Source organism: Epinephelus moara, chromosome 2 (assembly GCF_006386435.1).
Source record: "Epinephelus moara isolate mb chromosome 2, YSFRI_EMoa_1.0, whole genome shotgun sequence".
Classification (NCBI taxonomy): domain Eukaryota; kingdom Metazoa; phylum Chordata; class Actinopteri; order Perciformes; family Serranidae; genus Epinephelus; species Epinephelus moara.
Genome location: NC_065507.1, coordinates 7904752 through 7921823, shown reverse-complemented (window position 1 = coordinate 7921823; position 17072 = coordinate 7904752). Strand labels below are relative to the sequence as shown.

General features: G+C 42.7%; 1 protein-coding gene across 1 annotated transcript in view; it reads right to left on the bottom strand.

Moving 5' to 3' along the window:
- Positions 1-1766: 1766 nt before the first annotated feature.
- dpf1 (double PHD fingers 1) overlaps positions 1767-17072 on the bottom strand; it is a 52977-nt gene continuing 37671 nt past the window's right edge. Inside the window, exons 9-12 of the mRNA XM_050071415.1 lie at positions 9642-9761; positions 6332-6444; positions 5557-5638; positions 1767-1971 (exon numbers count right to left, since the gene is read on the bottom strand). Coding sequence (XP_049927372.1) covers positions 1901-1971; positions 5557-5638; positions 6332-6444; positions 9642-9761 — 386 coding nt within the window. The 3' untranslated portion in view covers positions 1767-1900. The remainder of the gene's footprint in view (positions 1972-5556; positions 5639-6331; positions 6445-9641; positions 9762-17072) is intronic.

Below are 17072 nucleotides of genomic sequence, written 5' to 3'. Positions count from 1 at the left end.
AAATGATTTCATCTAGCTCTTCCAGACTTTCCAAATGTTATTAATTCCTGGTAGTGGAACAAGTTGTAGGTATTTTGCGGGGGTTGTGATGCTCAGAAAAATGTATCAACAGATTTACAGTTGTCTCTTTCCCAATGAAAGTCAGTGGAAAAAGTATGTTTGGGCTCAATGGCATTACGTGACAGACCCTGGAATTTGCAGTACAATTGTTTGGCCACTACGAAAATTGGATTCAAAGGTCAGTTCACCTCCATGGGCCCTAGGGGTTATTTCTTGGTGGGCACAGTGACTTCCTGGAGTTACTTCCAAGAAACAGTCTCCACAACTAGCAACTAGCCTATCTACTGTCCAAAATGTCAAACTATGTCTTTATAAACACTTGTTGGACTTGACTTAGGAGTTCAGTGCCAAGACTTGAGGCTTGTGACTTGCAAAACAATGTTTTGTCCCACCTCTAAATGCTTAAACAGGAAAATGCTGACTTTTCTTATACATCCACATTACTTTCGTGCTACTCAAATCCTCTCACAGATACCACCTGGCATGGAGCTGGCTACAATTACTGTAGTGCTCAGAAAAACTCACACAGACAGACACACAGGCACACACAGAGTTTAAAACACACCCAGTTTGGCCAAAATAGTTCATATCACAAACACATTATTGCGAATTAAGTGTGCTTTCTTTTCAATTTCAATTAAAAGTCTTTAAAAACAATTGAAATAACAACATGCAAATGAAAAAAAACAAATAAAATAAAAAAGGAATCATAAAAAAAGACGTTTTTAGGCCTCTGCGTTGGCCTGACAAAGTTCTGCATTGTCCACACATCAATCCTACATTCTTAACACACAGATAATACACACCAAGCACCAGGAGCGTTTCAGTCCCACATTGGCTTCACAGTCATTGTTTCATAGAAGGGAAGGGTGATTAAAGGTCAGGTAAAGGATTTGTGAGAGATGCTAAGCCTAAATTGTCATTTTTAAATACACTGTTTGATCAGAGATAGCTGATTAGAGAAAAATCCATCTCCCCTCTCATCCGAGGATCACATCCCAACACTAAAACCGTCAGTGTCAATCCCAAAATGCATCATTAGTTTGTGGAAACCCCATGCAAGGAGAGAGGACGCGGTGAGGTCAAAGATGGTCTGAGTTCCTGACCAAATAGATGCTCATTGTTTGCCAGAGAGGGGAGTCTGAAGAGTGTCGATAGAGTCTGAATTCTGTACAAGTCACTCCCCTTTGAAACTGCACAGGGCAGCGAGCCCTGCAGACAAATAGCGGAGCAGAGTTCAACATCTCGGCATCGTCTCAGGACAGAGGGAGTAAAAGAAATTTTGGTTAGGTGTATATTTCACAGTTGGCTAACACTGAGACCTACTGCTCCATGGTTATCCAGGGTCTTTCAAGCCCTGTCCTCGGCCTAACACCTATCCATCTTATTAATTCTCACTCACTACTTGACTGAGTTGCAGCTGAAGATCATTAGGGCTCTTCCGAGGGCCCTTAAGAGGGTTCCTGTGGAGTAGTATGCCTCTGAAGTGCCCTTGGCAGGTTGGAGTGTGTGTCTCGCTAGCAAACTTATTGCCAGCTGATGAATTCCTCTGTTGAGACAGAGCAGGAAAAGGGGGGGGTACAGGTCAAGCATCAGGGAATGTGTAAGTGACACAAAAGGACGGAGGTTGGCTTGCCGCTGGAGAGACGTTCAAGAATGGGTGCAGTGCTGTGGGTGCTGTGTGCTCAGTCATGTCAAAGGTCACTGGGACGGATTGTAGAGGACGTGGTGGTGGCGAGTAGGAGGAGGGCGGGGGGGCAGCTGAGGCACAGAGAGGGGAGACAAAGAGGTGGTTGGGGAGAGGATGAAGGGCCATGAGGATGAGGCGCAGCTCCGCAGATTAAGTGAGGGTGATGTAGGCTGAGGCCTTCTCCTTCAGTTGTCTCAGACACAGATGACAGCTCCAGCTCCCTGTAGCACGCGCACACACACACACACACACACACACACACACACAGAGAGCACACCACAGATCGGAAGTTCAATCACTGCTATTGTAAAGCCTTGTGGATTAATCCCTCATTTTATACAGAGCGTTAAGTAATACTGTAAATTAAAGCCCCATGTTAAAACACCACATGCTGTGTCTGTGGATTGCGGATGCAAGGGATTTGACAACTAGTTTGGTTTGGATTTGAGCATGGGATTTGTGACATTAATTAAACATCAACTTGAGATAGTTGCTGAAATGCAACTCTCAGTGTGTGTACATAGCCCCTGCTGTATTACACCTAAAGGTGTTATGTGAGCATTTAAGTCCCAGAGAAACAGAAGTTAGAGCGTCTTTAGCTTCTGTGCTGTGACGTATTTCCAAATGCACTGAAATATTTGATTGGTTCACAGTTACAAGAGGGATTTAAATTAAATCCTATGCATTCGATTGGACTGCTAAAAGTGTGTGGGCTTAGAGTTTCGAAGGGACTGCTGGCTCCACACACACTTCCATCATCGTTAGATCAGGAGGACAAGAGAGAGATGAATGAATCAATGAATAAATGAATAAGATAAAATGAATGAACAAATTAGAACCTCATTGTTTTGGAAATGAAAACAAAGGTCTTATGATTGAAAAGTGGGCGGCAGTGTAACACTGATGGGATAGTACCATCAGTCAGAGAGAGGGTCGAAGCCCATCGTTACTCTGTGTAACGTTAGTGCACTGTAAAATGCCTGGAGCTGTCACAGATAAAACTTTCCTCTGGTGAGTAAAGTCTAGCCCACTACCCATGACCACAGTAAATGACCGCGACACCAGGGCCGAAAATCCCATTTCATAGTTGGGGGGGGGACAATAAACAGTAAAATTTTAGAGAATAATNAGCACTCGTAATTGAGTAGGCTTTTGAACAATGCAGGAGAAATGTTGCAGACAGTTTATATTATCAGCCTGGGCCTGGGGCTTGTTGTAACAGTAAATGGGATGTGTTGTAACTTGTGTAAGTTAAACTGTGTCTGTGTGAGTGAACATCTTACCCTGCGATGCGCGATGTGGACAGCGGGTCCAGCCACACGCTGCTACTGCTGCCCATTGGAAAGAGTGTGGGATATACCACTACTAGGAATGGAAATCTTTTAAGATTTAAATAGCACATTATTGCGCGATTATAATGAGCACCGCTTACATTGTGCTTTCAATAAATACTACTGCATTGTTCAAAAATTATTAATTGTGTCTCAAATGATTCTAGGGGGGGACAGCTTTACTGAAGGGGGAGTCATGTCCCCCCTGTCCCCCCCGAGATTTCCGCCCCTGCGCGGCACCATTCCACTCCTGTGTGTAATTTTTGACTCGATTCCGACATCGCAGAATCAAAAGAGGCTTGACGGACGTGACATGTAACACAAGCGCATCGGCCTCTAGAGTGACATATGACACATGTATCGGCAGTGCTTACTTAACGTAAGAAACAATAGTAATAGTAACTATTAACAATAGCAATAACATTAATAAACCCTCTATGTTATATGGTGGCTGATCTTGTCCTCTGCTTGGAGGGTAAAGCCTCTTTCACACAGAGTGCGATTTTTGCGATGCCCACCGCGGGGTAGGGCACAAAGCAAGCAGAGAGCAAGGCGCGCAAGACAGGATTTGGGGGAGTACAGGCTCGTTCAGGAGCTACAGCTCCATGGTGACCGCTTCCGGGTCTACTTCAGGGTCTTCTCTGCTATTGGACGCGCCGAGGTGTCGTCACAGCGTGTTGCGGTGAAATTAAAAATTTTTCAATTCGAGCGCAGGCTGGCGGCACGCAGACGCCGCGGCATGCGCCCTCTCGCGCACCGCTCAGCTCGGCGGCAGTGCGCTCTTGCACCGCGGTAGCACATACACAATGAATGAGTTCATCGGTGGAGGTCTGCGCTTTGTGCGCTCTGTGTGAAAAGGGCTTAAGGAGCTCTCAGAGCTCATCGTTTTCCCATTTTGCAGACATTTTCGGCAGCTGTTCTTCTTCTTTGAGTTAGCTGCTACCTGCTACTTGCTACTTTTTAAATCTCCTGCGGTAGGTCACAAGCATAACACGTCGTCAAAAAGTCACACCCATGCCACCCATGATCCCATGTTGTTTCAGCAGTGTTACTACCTCTTTTATGGGCTCAGAGGCAACTCTGTCCCCCATTCTGTGATTGTACCTAAAATCAGTGGTTCTCAACTGTCCAAAAGTGGGTCGTGGGCTCACTCTGAATGGACCGCAAGTAAATCGCAATCGTGTCAGGTTTGTAAAAAACACACTTCATTTTTAAGTACAGTAAATTTCCAGCACAGAGCTTTTATTCTGGAGTGCTGTGTCCTGCTGCAGAGAGAGTGACTAACAGACAGCTACTTGACAGAGAAAGCAAACTAGCCCGACAACATGGCAAAACACAAGTATGACGCTGAATTTAATAAACTGTGGGACCTCGAACTTATGACTGAGGACCAATCTGGACCCTGAATGAACCAGCTGGGAACCACTGCCCTAAATAAAGAGCGGCGAGACAGCATATTCCTGCCTTGAACAGGTGGTGTAAAAGGGGCTACAGACACACTGGTGCACCATGCTGCTGCTAGCTAAGGAGCTCTGTGCAGCTAAGGGTTGCAGACTGATGGATGTGTGGATGCTGTGATATTATTAGTTGAAACTGGTTGGTACTGGCTCACATGAATACACATCATATTTTATATTACAGGTAGAAAACATGATTGGTTTTGATGTAAGAATTAGAAGAAATCGATTATTGTGATTTTTTTTTGGTTCAGCCTATTTTATTAAATGAATGCACAAAATGTCCTGGGATGTGATCTAACAGGGTTAAAAATATTTTTCCCATTTCATATCATCTTTAAGCACAGCACAGTATAAAAATATATGTTAACCATCCATTTGAGAGCTCAGTCAGGTCTCTGCTGGAGAGTAAACCTAAAATAACTGACTACTGCTGAATTTCAAAAATGTTTCTTTTAAATCAAAAGCGTTGCATGTGTGGGCAGAGCATGACACTGTTAGTGAGTGTTGAACACAAGTGCCACTGCTACTGTATGTTCAGCCAAGTGACACTTTTGCCATGGAAACAGATTATCTTTTCTACTACTCATTTCCATGACAACACCATCAAACATCCTACGGCAGCCATCTTGTATGTGTTGTAGGCAAATGAGTTTAACAGATGTACCTGCTCCATTTCTGTGACGATAGCCACGCTTTAAAGACCAATACAGAATAGACGTACCCACAAAGAGACTCATAGGGAGGCCTGAGGGTTAAATTCTTGTCACATTTCCACTAACTAAATGTCAGCACAGAGACGGTCTGACTGTTTTGACCGCAGGTTTCACGCTCCTCACTGTGATTGTCTCCCCACCTACAGTACAGACAGTTACATAATTCTGTGCAAACAAAAATGTTCTCAGATGAGTTTCCTTTGGGCTTTGCAGTCTGACCAAATAAAGGTTCAGGAGTCCTTGATAAGAGCACTTTTGAGAGCTATCTCTTGATTATATGCTTGTATTCTTCTTATACATACCCTCTGGTGGTTCAGACATGGGAGGGCTCAGACAGTACATGTGGTAGCCTCTGTCACAATCATCACAGAACAGCAGCTGGTCCTGGAACAGAGAATATTCATATAAACAGGTGTTAATATGTAGGATTTGAAAGCACTCAAGAGCATGAATTTAATGTGTTAAGTACTCGAAGATATGAATTTGTTTCAATATAAATCGGTTGAGGTGTGATACACATATCTTTGGTTGTTCTGAAATTGTCTAAAACACTGTTAACCATGCAGACTTTTATTTTGTTGGACAATAAAGAATAAAAAATCAACAACTTTCCCTCATGGATGTAGTTCCTTTCTCCCTTAAGGCAACAATAATAACCTGTGACGTTCTTTTGTTCGCAGTACAGTTTGTGTGAATACAAATTTGAGGAAAAAAACCCTGACATCTGTGTATCCTTTCTCATGGATTAAAAGCGGTTTCATCCCAGTGGGACCAATTGGGTCTGAGTACAGCCCAGTGGTCAACCTTCAGCCAGAGGGATCAAACCTTCATGCACTCACATCTGTGAACAAGCAAGTGACTCTAAATAAGCTCCTGGATCACTGTCAAAAAAATCGATGTACCAGTACCCACTAAACTTGCTGTACGTATAAAACCAAAATGCATGCAATTAGTTTCCTAATATCATGTACTACAGTAGGTGATGTGTCTGTGTTCGTGTATGTGTGTGTGTGTGTGTGTGTGTGTGTGCAGCCACATGTGTTCAGAGTTAACATGTAGTATAGAGTGAGATCCTACGTCGTTCTCAGAGGTGCCACACAGACTGCAGGACTTGCACTCGATGCACTGCCAGCGATAAGTCCTCACCGCAGCCGTCATGTTCACTGTGAACTGCAGACAGGACGGGTGGCCTGAGTGCACACACACACACACACACACACACACACACACACACGCACACACCCACACAATGTTTTTCACCATCGCTTTCTGTATTTTGAGGACAGTCATCCATCATCTACCTATCCCGTCTGTCCGTCAGCTTCTTTGCTTCATGCAGGTGATTTATTTATATTTGATGGGGAATTCAGCAGTGGTGTGTTACAGATGTGAACATTACATGACCTGAGATAGCGGAGAGGATGTTTGGATGGTATTTTCATACAATATTTCATATTTTTGTGTACATTTTTACCCTATATTCACACTAATAATCTTGATTTTTGGTAAAATTACAAAAAGAAATGTTATTTCAGTGCCCACAGAGAGATTCTGGCATAAGCTTACTATTGATTTGAGCTTGATAACTACAAAAAATGTTGGAATTTCAGTAAAAGCGGTAACAATTTCTAGGTGTAACAGGGAAAATAAATTGTCCTTTCCCATTGTACTCCACTTCTCTGCAATATAAAATATATTTTATCTCTCTTTTTACCACAGGTTTCTCCTGGCACTTGCTGTGCTGCTGTGTTTCCATGATCATGACAATAGAAATATTGTTATGTCATCCTCGTTTCCCGACCTCCATTTGTTGTCTTTGTGAGTGGTTATAAAGAAGAGGACCATACCAGTGTTTTGCATGCTGCAGCCCATTCACTACAAATCACGTACATCATTTTAGTTCTGCTTTTTTTTTATTTTCAGATGAATAATAATAAAAAAAAACATGTGGAGAAAAATATATGTACAGTACATGCAATCAAGTAGTAAGTACACAAAGTCAGCACCATATACACTGCAATCTCTGCATGTATACATAGAACCAGAATATACAAGCACATCCCACAAACCAAAACAAAGGGATTTTATAATGGGAAAAAAAATAATACAACCATATTTTTAAAAGAAAAAAAAATCATACTTGAACTCTACTCTGATAAGCTTTACTGTCGGCCATTCACAACCACAATACATACTAAAGGAGACCATTCTCTCATAAATGTCACACTGTCACACTGTCTCAGAAAGAAGAAATAGACAAAGGTTTACATCACAGTTGTAAAGTAGGTTGTTGTACAACAAGCCAGGACTGAAAGGCGTGCAGCAGACAAGATTCTTAACCATTTTGTATTTTTTTTTTTTTTTTTGGTCACACCAATATTACAGTTTATTGAATCCATTCATATTTTAATGCTGAGGAATGTAAGTGTGTTTGACAACACTGTGATCACTGTGAAATGACCACATTAAATGAAAACAACAGCCAGATTGAGTGTTAAAGTTCATTCCTGACTTTGAAAACAGTAAACATGCCAGAGCGTGTTTGCACTTCTGACATACTGCGGAGTATGTATCATTATATTTATTGCATATACTGGGAGCTTCATGCAAGTTGGTAAATATCTAAAATTGTATCTCATGTGATTTATCTATCTGATAATTTTGGTATTGTACAAAACTTTACAAAATCAGAAATCCTCTATGTTTATAGTGTTAACGCTCACGAGAAATGGATTATATCGTATAAAGAATTGCACTTTATTGTTGCATGTTGACGCTTTCAAAATACGGCTTTAAAGGGGATTTAAATTTAAATGGCACTTTTACAAGCAGCAAGTGTGTTTGAGGGAAGAGAAACTGTTGCAGAGAAGATTTTAGTACATTTTACATTTATAGCCACTGTTTTCCAAAGCATGTCATATTCTTTAAGAAGTTTTATGAGTTTTCTACCTTTCTGGCAGCCAAAGGTTTCTGTTCCTCTCTGTACAGACAGAAAATCAACTTGCAGAGAGTAACTTAAGAAAAGGCAGAACACTGTGGAGTTTATGTACGTTTTTATTGTCCACATTACGGCGCTGCTGAATGGTAATGCAGTGCAAACACAAATAAAGTCAGGCATGAATTTTATCCTTATATACAGTTATTGTCAGTGGACAATAAGTCCCAAAAGTAGCACCTCTACTTACCAATTCAAATGTTAAAGGAACACTTCAACCCAGAATCAAAAATACATATTTTTTCTGTTACCTGTAATGCAATGTATCAGTCTTGACTGTATTGTGTGTATTGCTGAGTCTTTGAGATATTGGCTGCAGTGATGTCTGCATTCTCTTAAATATAACAGAATTAGATGGCAGCTGACTTGTGGTGCCCAAAGCACTAAAAAAGTGCATGTGGAAAAACTCAACAGCAATGTCTCTTTGAGCAAATCAAGACCTGGTTACTGGAGATATTCTGCAGACCTTGTTGTGAGCAGTTTCTTGAAGTCCTCACGCAGGAGAAAGTGTGCATCTACTCATGGACAAGAGGCTTGGCACACTTCCTTCTGTCGAGTGATATGTTTGGCAGGTTGTAGGTCAGTGGACAGAAAATAGTTGCTACATGAAACTGCTTACAGCAAGGTTTGTAGATTATCTCAAGTAACCGGTTCATGATTTCTGAAAAGAGACATTGCTGTGGAGCTTTTCAAATGATATCCTCCCCACACACCACAAGCTGAGTGCTGTCTAGTTTCATTATATTCAAGAGAAGGCAGACACCTCTACGGCCGATATCTCCGACACTCAACAGACTCACACATAAACAATCTAAATTGATAAATCACACTACAAGTAAAAGGAAAAATATGTATTTTTGATTTTGGGGTGAATTGTCCCTTTAAGTTAATTTCTAAAAGTCACAGATAGTGTGAGGTGATGCTACCTTATCAACAAACACGAGTTAGCATTTGTAATCTCTATAAATATGTTTGTATTTTTATGTACAGATCCTCCAGTGATGTTTATGCAGTCACTGTATGCATTTGTCCTTCAGAGCCACCATAGTTAAAGACAAATGGCTATCTGGGGTCAGTTTCAAGTCTCTGCAAATTGGTTTGAAAACTCTAGTGAAAAGTGTGAACCCATTGCTGCCTGGAAGGTGAGAAAACACCTCAAAAGTCTAAAACATTACAGCAAATGTCTATTAATAAGGTAACTGTACATGATTTGAAGTAGATGGGCTAAAACAAACAAACAAAAAAAGAACACCGGTATGGTCCATCCATTTTAAGCGTAACAGGAATCGAAACTTGCATTTATTTATATAGTGAATACGAAGCACTTCAAAACTGTGCATCAACAGAGGACCGCCTTCCTCCTGCCAATCATCCCCTTCAGCGGTGCCCTACCTGAGCGTCCACAGTCCGCACAGGAGATAAGGTCTTCAGGACAGCCGGTCTTCTTTGAGCCTCCGAGGCAGAAGTCGCAGTAGCCGTTGGCGATCACTGAGCCGTCTGGTGCTTTCTTGGCTAGAAGAAGAAAAAGAAAACAGGAAGCAGGTAAGGAAATGCGGGACTTCAGTTTATTCCTGTCTGGGCTCTTAGAAAAGGGGATGAAGAGCATAGAGTAAATTTTAGCCACGTTTACTCTTTCAGTATGGTCCCTTTGGAACCAAAAGTAACCCTTCAGACATGGTAGACCCAGTGTTTTCACTCCACACAGTACTCCTAATATCTCTGTCCAGCACTCACTGTATTTCCTCATTACCAGTGACATAGATGGAAGTCTGCACCTCGTTTATCGTCCACAGAACGAGGCTGCACGCCGACATTTTCAGAACAAAATAGAATAGGCTGCAGTAAGAGTCTCTCTCCATGGGATATTTAAAAATAGCGTGTTTGTGCATTCAGTCCTTCTAAGGCAAGCTCAGAGGTTTAGTGTTGCCATAGCCCACAGGAACGATGCTCCAAGACGTTTTTTTTTTCTCTCTCTGAGTGAGGATTAGAATATATGCCATTCACATTACCCGGTCAAAATTAATATATATATTTTGGGGTGTCGGTGGCTTAGTGGATAGAGCAGGCGTCCCATGTACATAGGCTTCGTCCTCAATGCAGCGGCCCAGGTTCATTTCCAGCCTGCAGCCCTTTGCTGCATGTCGTACCTTCTTTCTCTCTCCCCCCTTCACGTTTGACTGTCCTATCAATTAAAGGCAAGATGCCCAAAAAATGATCTTTGAAAAAAAAAAAAAAAATTAATATATATATATTTTAAACTTGAAGATCCAACGGTCAAAGTTGTCACAGTAAAATTTAAGGTGTGCTGATGGATTCATGTCTTCACCTCATGCACTGAGTAACATTACAAGTAAATGTTCCACCTTAAAAGTTGCCGGCAGTCATCCCAGTGAATTAAATTATTTTTTCTCAGACTCCAGCTGCTGTGAGAGGCAGCAAAACATCCTTTCATTTTATAGTTACAGTTTACTAATAAAACTCTCCACAGTATGAACAGTGGTTACATGAGCCTCAAAACCAGACACAACTCAGCCCTGAGCAGAGTGACCGTCCTCTACTGACCAATCAGACTGCAGTGTTCACAGCTCCACCTTTTAGTACCAGATCTGTGTGCTAGGTACCCCAACAGAGGGGGGACCAAACATGGGGACGGTACAGAACAGTTCTATTGGTACCATCCACAACTTTTCTCAGTGGAAACAGAAAAAAAAGGGTACCAAATTGAACTGTACCATACTGCTCGGTGGAAACGAAGCTTTATATATCACTGATATGAAATGTTGCCCTGGTGTGACCAAGCTGTATCAATCCCAAGACAATGGAGAGGGGAAGACTGTAAACGTAAGATCAACAGAGCGGCCGTCACTGAGGTGTGCTGAGAAAGACAAAACATCGTCGACAGACTCCTGTACTGACACTGAGTGATTAAAAGTAAAATGCTCAGATGTAAAGCAAAGACGAAGAAAGGAGATGTGTAACTAAGTCCCTGTTGCCATACTGCGTACCATCCCAGCTGGGCACAGCACTCTGTCTATTCCTCTCGTCTTTTCCATCTGTTTGCTTTGGTAAAAACAAGTACCGGTGCAGGTCTGCGCTGGAGCCTGGGACTCACCAAACCCCGGGTCACCCAGGAAGTGGGAGGGGGAGGTGGGGAGGCACAGAGAGGGGTGTCTGCTGGAAGCCCCTGGGGTTTGGTAAATATTTTCAGGAGTGGAGGAGGAGGAAGAAGGGAAGGAATTGAAAAAAGATCGTAGTATGAGCGTGTGTGTGTGTGTGTGTGTATGTGTGTGCGTAGGGATTTTGCCGGGACAGACCTGCCGTCATGCTGAGCGCAGAGAGGCAAGTGCTCCACGTGAAGCCGTTTCATAATGATTATTAACAAGAGAGAAATTCCCCCTGCCTGCCTGAGTGCTGTGTGTATATGTGTGTGTGTATGTGTATGCATTCCACATCTACCCCCCCATCTGTCTGTCTGTCTGTCTGCCTGCCTGCCCGTCTTACTGATGTTGATTGCATAATCACTTTAATGGAAGCAATCACATAACCACTGCAGACTGTTTTGTATGTGCGCTTTCTTCTCTAAGATGTAACGCACTGGACGGGTCCTTCATAATGACTCACCAGGCAGGACGGAGCAACAGTGAATACAATAGAGATTACACAGGTAGGCACCCGCTCACACACATACATAGGCACCCGCTCACACACATACATAGGCACGCACAGAGAGCCATTCATCCTGCAGGAAGACAAAAGATAAGCACACAGAGGCACGCAGACAGACAGTGCTGTAGGTGATACTGTGTGTGCGCGTTCATATGAGAGACAGAGAGAGGTCATTAATCCATCCATTTCAGGGTGGAGTTTTGTTTGGCCGGAAGGGGAGGGGGGTGAGTATAGAGGGTGAATTTGATGGAAAAGAGGGCGAGAAGGGAAGGAGGAGGGATAGAGATTGGGTTTCTGCTCCACAGGGTCTGGCTTTAATCATCTGAGAAATAAAATACTAAAAAAAAAACCCTCTCTGATCAGGATGTGAGACAGACAGACAGACAGACAGACAGACAGACAGACAGACAGACAGCAGAGAACAGGGGAGGGGAGGGAAATGATAAGCTGTACCTGCTACTGCAGAATTCAACAGGAGTGCACTGAGCAGAAAAAAAGCAAGAGGCTGTCATTTATACTGTGAGAATCTAACTGCATAGGACTTTACTGCTGGGCTGTGCACTTTCATAGGTGGTGCAATGATGAATTACAAGGTGGAGCGAGTGTATGAGCCCTAACCATCAATAAGAATGATTATCAAACGTACCTAAACTCGTTACCAGGATGTACACAAGGATTTTCAGTGCTACATATGTATTGTATGTAAGATAGGTGGAGACTGGTGGGTTGACTTCATCATGACTGTAGGCAAACCTTGTCTGGTACCTGAAATTCACAATTTATCATTTCACCACAGATGGCTCCATCCATATAATTCTCACTAAACTCCTTTTCCAGAGATGATATGAGATCTTGCTGAAGTCAGCTTTTACAAATGATGAGTTTCACTACAGAAAAAAACATCTCCCTGCACGTCATCGGGCCAGTAGGCCTTTTTCAGGGCAAATATTTTGACATGTCACAGTCGGAACAACACAGGTGTAAATAATCAAATTGATGAAGGCTGAATTCCATTTAGCTGCTATGATTTCCGGATCCTTGTATCCTGCATGCTTGCTCACTGTCACTCTCACTGGAGCAGCTGAATAGAGCAGAGCCATTGTTAGTGTTATTAATAACACCTGCGCTTTTCCAACTGTGACAAGTCAAAATGTCCACTGTAAGAAAGGCCTGTGTGCTGGTGAAACTCGTTCTCATTCCAAGGTTGTCAATACCGCTGCTTGGTCACTGACTTCGGCGTCAGACACGCATCCTTTCACGGCTTTATGATACGCCATCAGGCAGTGTCAGTTAATGATGTCACTGGACAACAGTGTAATCTCAGGACCTGGCAAGTCCTTTTCGGGCCAGTGGGAGGGGTGGTGCATGGGCGCAAGAACACCGGACTTTCACCCAGGAGGCCGGTGTTCACTTCCTTTATGAATGTAAGTCTAAACCTAACCATATGCATTTGTTGCACAGTGAAATAAAGGTAAAAACCTCAGTGTTCTACTGAAGTTTATTTTGAAAAAGACTGTATGTATCTAACAAGCAGAAACTATACATTTCTTCTCTGAGTGATGATGATGTTAACATGTTGATGTACTGCAGGGATAAAGTAATTTGGGGTGTTTGGGGCTGTGTCTGAATTCATTACTTATTTACTAACAGTTTGCTGTATGCACTGTACCATTTTTCTGAGTGTCCAAACTCTTATTTCTTTGTTGTAAGAATGCTTGTTGGCAATAAATCTTATACCTTTGGAAAGCCTGTTTATTTCCCTTTTAAATGGTGCCACAATTGTAAGGTACATGCATTTGTGGGATGAGCAGCAGAGCTGAGTATGTGGGTTGCAGCCATGAAAAATTTGCCAAATCAGGCACCTGATTGTCAGCACCTGGGGGTACCAGAAGCTCAAAACAAGAGTCAATAGCAACAGCAAAAAAAAGCTGTTTGGCATTGGCAGAGAAGATTTGGCAAATTTTTCATGGGCACAACCCACATACTCAGCTCTGCTGCTCATCCCACAAACGCATGTTTCTTACAAATGTGGCACCATTTAAAAGGGAAATAGGGGAACTCAGTGTCTATTGATTGAGTGCAGGGAGTCATTTTGGACACAACCTACATTTGTTTACCATGTTCACCTTCTTAGTTTAGCATTTTTAGCATGCTAACATTTGCTAATTAGCACCACACAAAGTATGCTACAGCTTAAGCTGATGGGGTTGTCAATGGTTTTGCAGGTATTGGGTCAAAAACAAACAACATTTTTGACCTGATGATGGTTCTAATGAAAATTTAAGGCATCCCAAAAGTTGTTACAATTCATCCTTAAGGGGGGATAATAATGTTTGCACCAAATTTCATGGCAATCCATTCAGTCGTTGTTGAGATGATGTCTGGACAAGTGGTGGACGGACTGACTGACCATTTCTAGAGTCACACCATCAGCATGGCTAAAGAGTAGAGCATTGAACCCAATGTCCTGCTCCACATGAATGAGGAACAGAATACAGTAGTTACAGAGCAGAATAATACTGGAAGAGTATACAGTATGTAAGTGTATTTACTTTTTTAAGAACAACACAGCCAGATGTTTACTGAGTCTAGCAGAAGGATGTATAAAGCTGCAGAGACATATGTGGCGTGCAGCCCTGGAGCCAATGCAAACACGTTTTTGTCTTCTTGTTCTGGTCAAATAAATTGCTTTTATCTTCGCTGCTTTTATTTGGGCTCACTGCTGCTGATTGGGCCTCACAATCCCTGGTGGAATAAACTAGACAGGCACACATGTGGATAGCCGCGCACACATTCAGGCTACATTTTATCTGTCTTCTGTGTGCTACAGCTAGGTGTGTGTGTGTGTGTGTGTGTGTGTGTGTGTGCATCTCTGTTTGCCTTTGTAGTCGTGCCTGTGTGCACATGTGAGCCTGCATGTATGTGTGTGCACGAGAGTGTGTGTATGCGTGCTTGGAGGCCCCAGAGAGTGAATCAGCAGGTCCTGACGCATGTGAGTGAGTCGGGGCTGCCCGCTGGCCTGCCTGCATGGAGGAAAAAACTCCATCAATGATTAAACGCCTGCGGCCATGTTTCAGAAGCTGCCTGCAACCACAGACACGCCATCGCCGGCAAAGGGGAGGGAGGGAGGGAGGGAGGGGAGGAGGGGTGAGGACAGTGATAGAGAGGGAGAATAAAGAGGAGTGAGCTAATGAGCAAAAATAAAACAGATATAAGCCAGGTTGGGGAAAAAACGATAGCTTGAAGAAAGAAAGATGGCACAAGTCAGGTGCTTCTTTTTTCTTTCCTCCTAACCCCCTCGTTAGTTCTACCTCTCCTCATTTTCCTCTCTGTCTTTAAATCCTTACCTCCTTCAGCCACCCTCCTCCTCTCCTCTCCTTTTCTTTTCTTACCTCCATATCTCCCTCCTTTACCTGACCCTCCTTCCCTCTCCCTCTCCTCTCTCCCTCCCTCCCTCCCCTCCGCTCCTCTTCCAATTACCAGAAGGAGTATGAGCAGAACCGCACACTTCACAGCTTTCAAGTGTTGGAGAGAGATCCTCCTGGGAATTATCCAGCAAGAGATGAATCCTCAAATGCTCCTCACCCCCCCAACACCTACCCTTCCCCATCCTTCCTCCTTCTCTGCTTATAATTTCTCTCTCTCCCCCTATCTCATTTTCTCTCCCTTCCTCCGCCATGCTGCTCCTTCGTTACCTTGCCTTGTTATTCTGCTCTCTGAACTGCCTCTCGCCTCTCCTGTCTCTCCTTCCACTTAAAGCAAAATAATTGTATGTTCTTACATTTCTCACTTTATTTTATCTTGTTTCATGCCTTATTTATGTATTCAGAGATTTGATGAAGCTCTTCTTTTAAAAACATGACTACAATACAAAGTTTCGCTTGTCAAAATGAGATTTATCTTGTTTTTTGTGTGCAGAAAAAAAACACAAAATGAAGGAGAATGGAGAAACAATAACTCATAATCCTAAAACTGAAATCATTTTCTACACGTCGCTCCTTCAGATTATATATCCTCATAGCTTGATGTGATACTAGAGCCTGGTCTCACTCCTAAGTCGTCGAAATCCAGCGCTTAGGCAGTGAGTTGCCACGACAGAAACCAACGATAAAAGGCGTCCTTTAACGCCGGCATGATACACAGCTGGTTGCCGTTATAGTTTAACGGCACCCGGCAGTATCACGAGGCAACACAGCGGGACAAGGACAAAAGTTAACCCGGCAAATGTCCGAGTGGGGCGGGCGAGAGGGGTGGTGGATGGGTCCGACAGACACGGACTTTCACCCGAGACAGTGGTGTTCACGTCCAGTAAGATTCTAAAGCTAAACCCTGTTCTTTTTTCCTAAACTCAAGGGAAAAAAAAAATTGTCAATTTGCAGTGTTGTACACACGTAGTGCATTTATTTTGAAAGTAAATGTTAAATTTCCTGTGAAAACAGAAGTGTATTTTGAAAGAAGACAATGCATGTAACAGGCAGAACTTGACTCTGTGTCCCAGAACGTCAACAACCAACGCACCCAGGGTACCTTTCACGTTGTATGTGGACGTGGAAAGCACGTCAATATGTGTCGCGGTTGGAGTGAGACTGTGGTGGATAATAAACTCTTTGCAACGATTCCACTTAGCACTATGTCACTGTGATGTGAAAACCAGGTATGTCCAAAACATCAGCTTTTCATGAGCGTAGAAATACAGCCTTGTTTTCATCTTTGTTTTAATGCATTTTTCAGATAATAAAATGGGTTTAAATGGTTTATTTAGCTTTGATAAATAGGACAATGTTCTCAACCCACAAAGGGTCTTTTGATCTCTTGTCTGAAAAATTTTAAATCATTAAAGTGGAAATAGAATTTTTTCTCTTTGGCTTATCCTCATGAAGTAAATGCTGATTGCACAATGTAGTGGCTGTAGAATAATGACACCATCAGTGTTTTGATCGGCCTCACTTTCACTATGCAGTTCAGTCCGCCACCAGGGATGATCACCTGCAAATACGGAGGCTCATCATTTTACTGCTGTGCAAGACAACAACATAACAAAATCACAATGTCCATGTCTGTGCACACAGTATTGTTTATGTCAAGGGTTCCCAACTGGTGGGTCCCAGAGTCCATTCTGTTGGACCACAAGTGACTTGCAAACATTTCAAGTTTGTA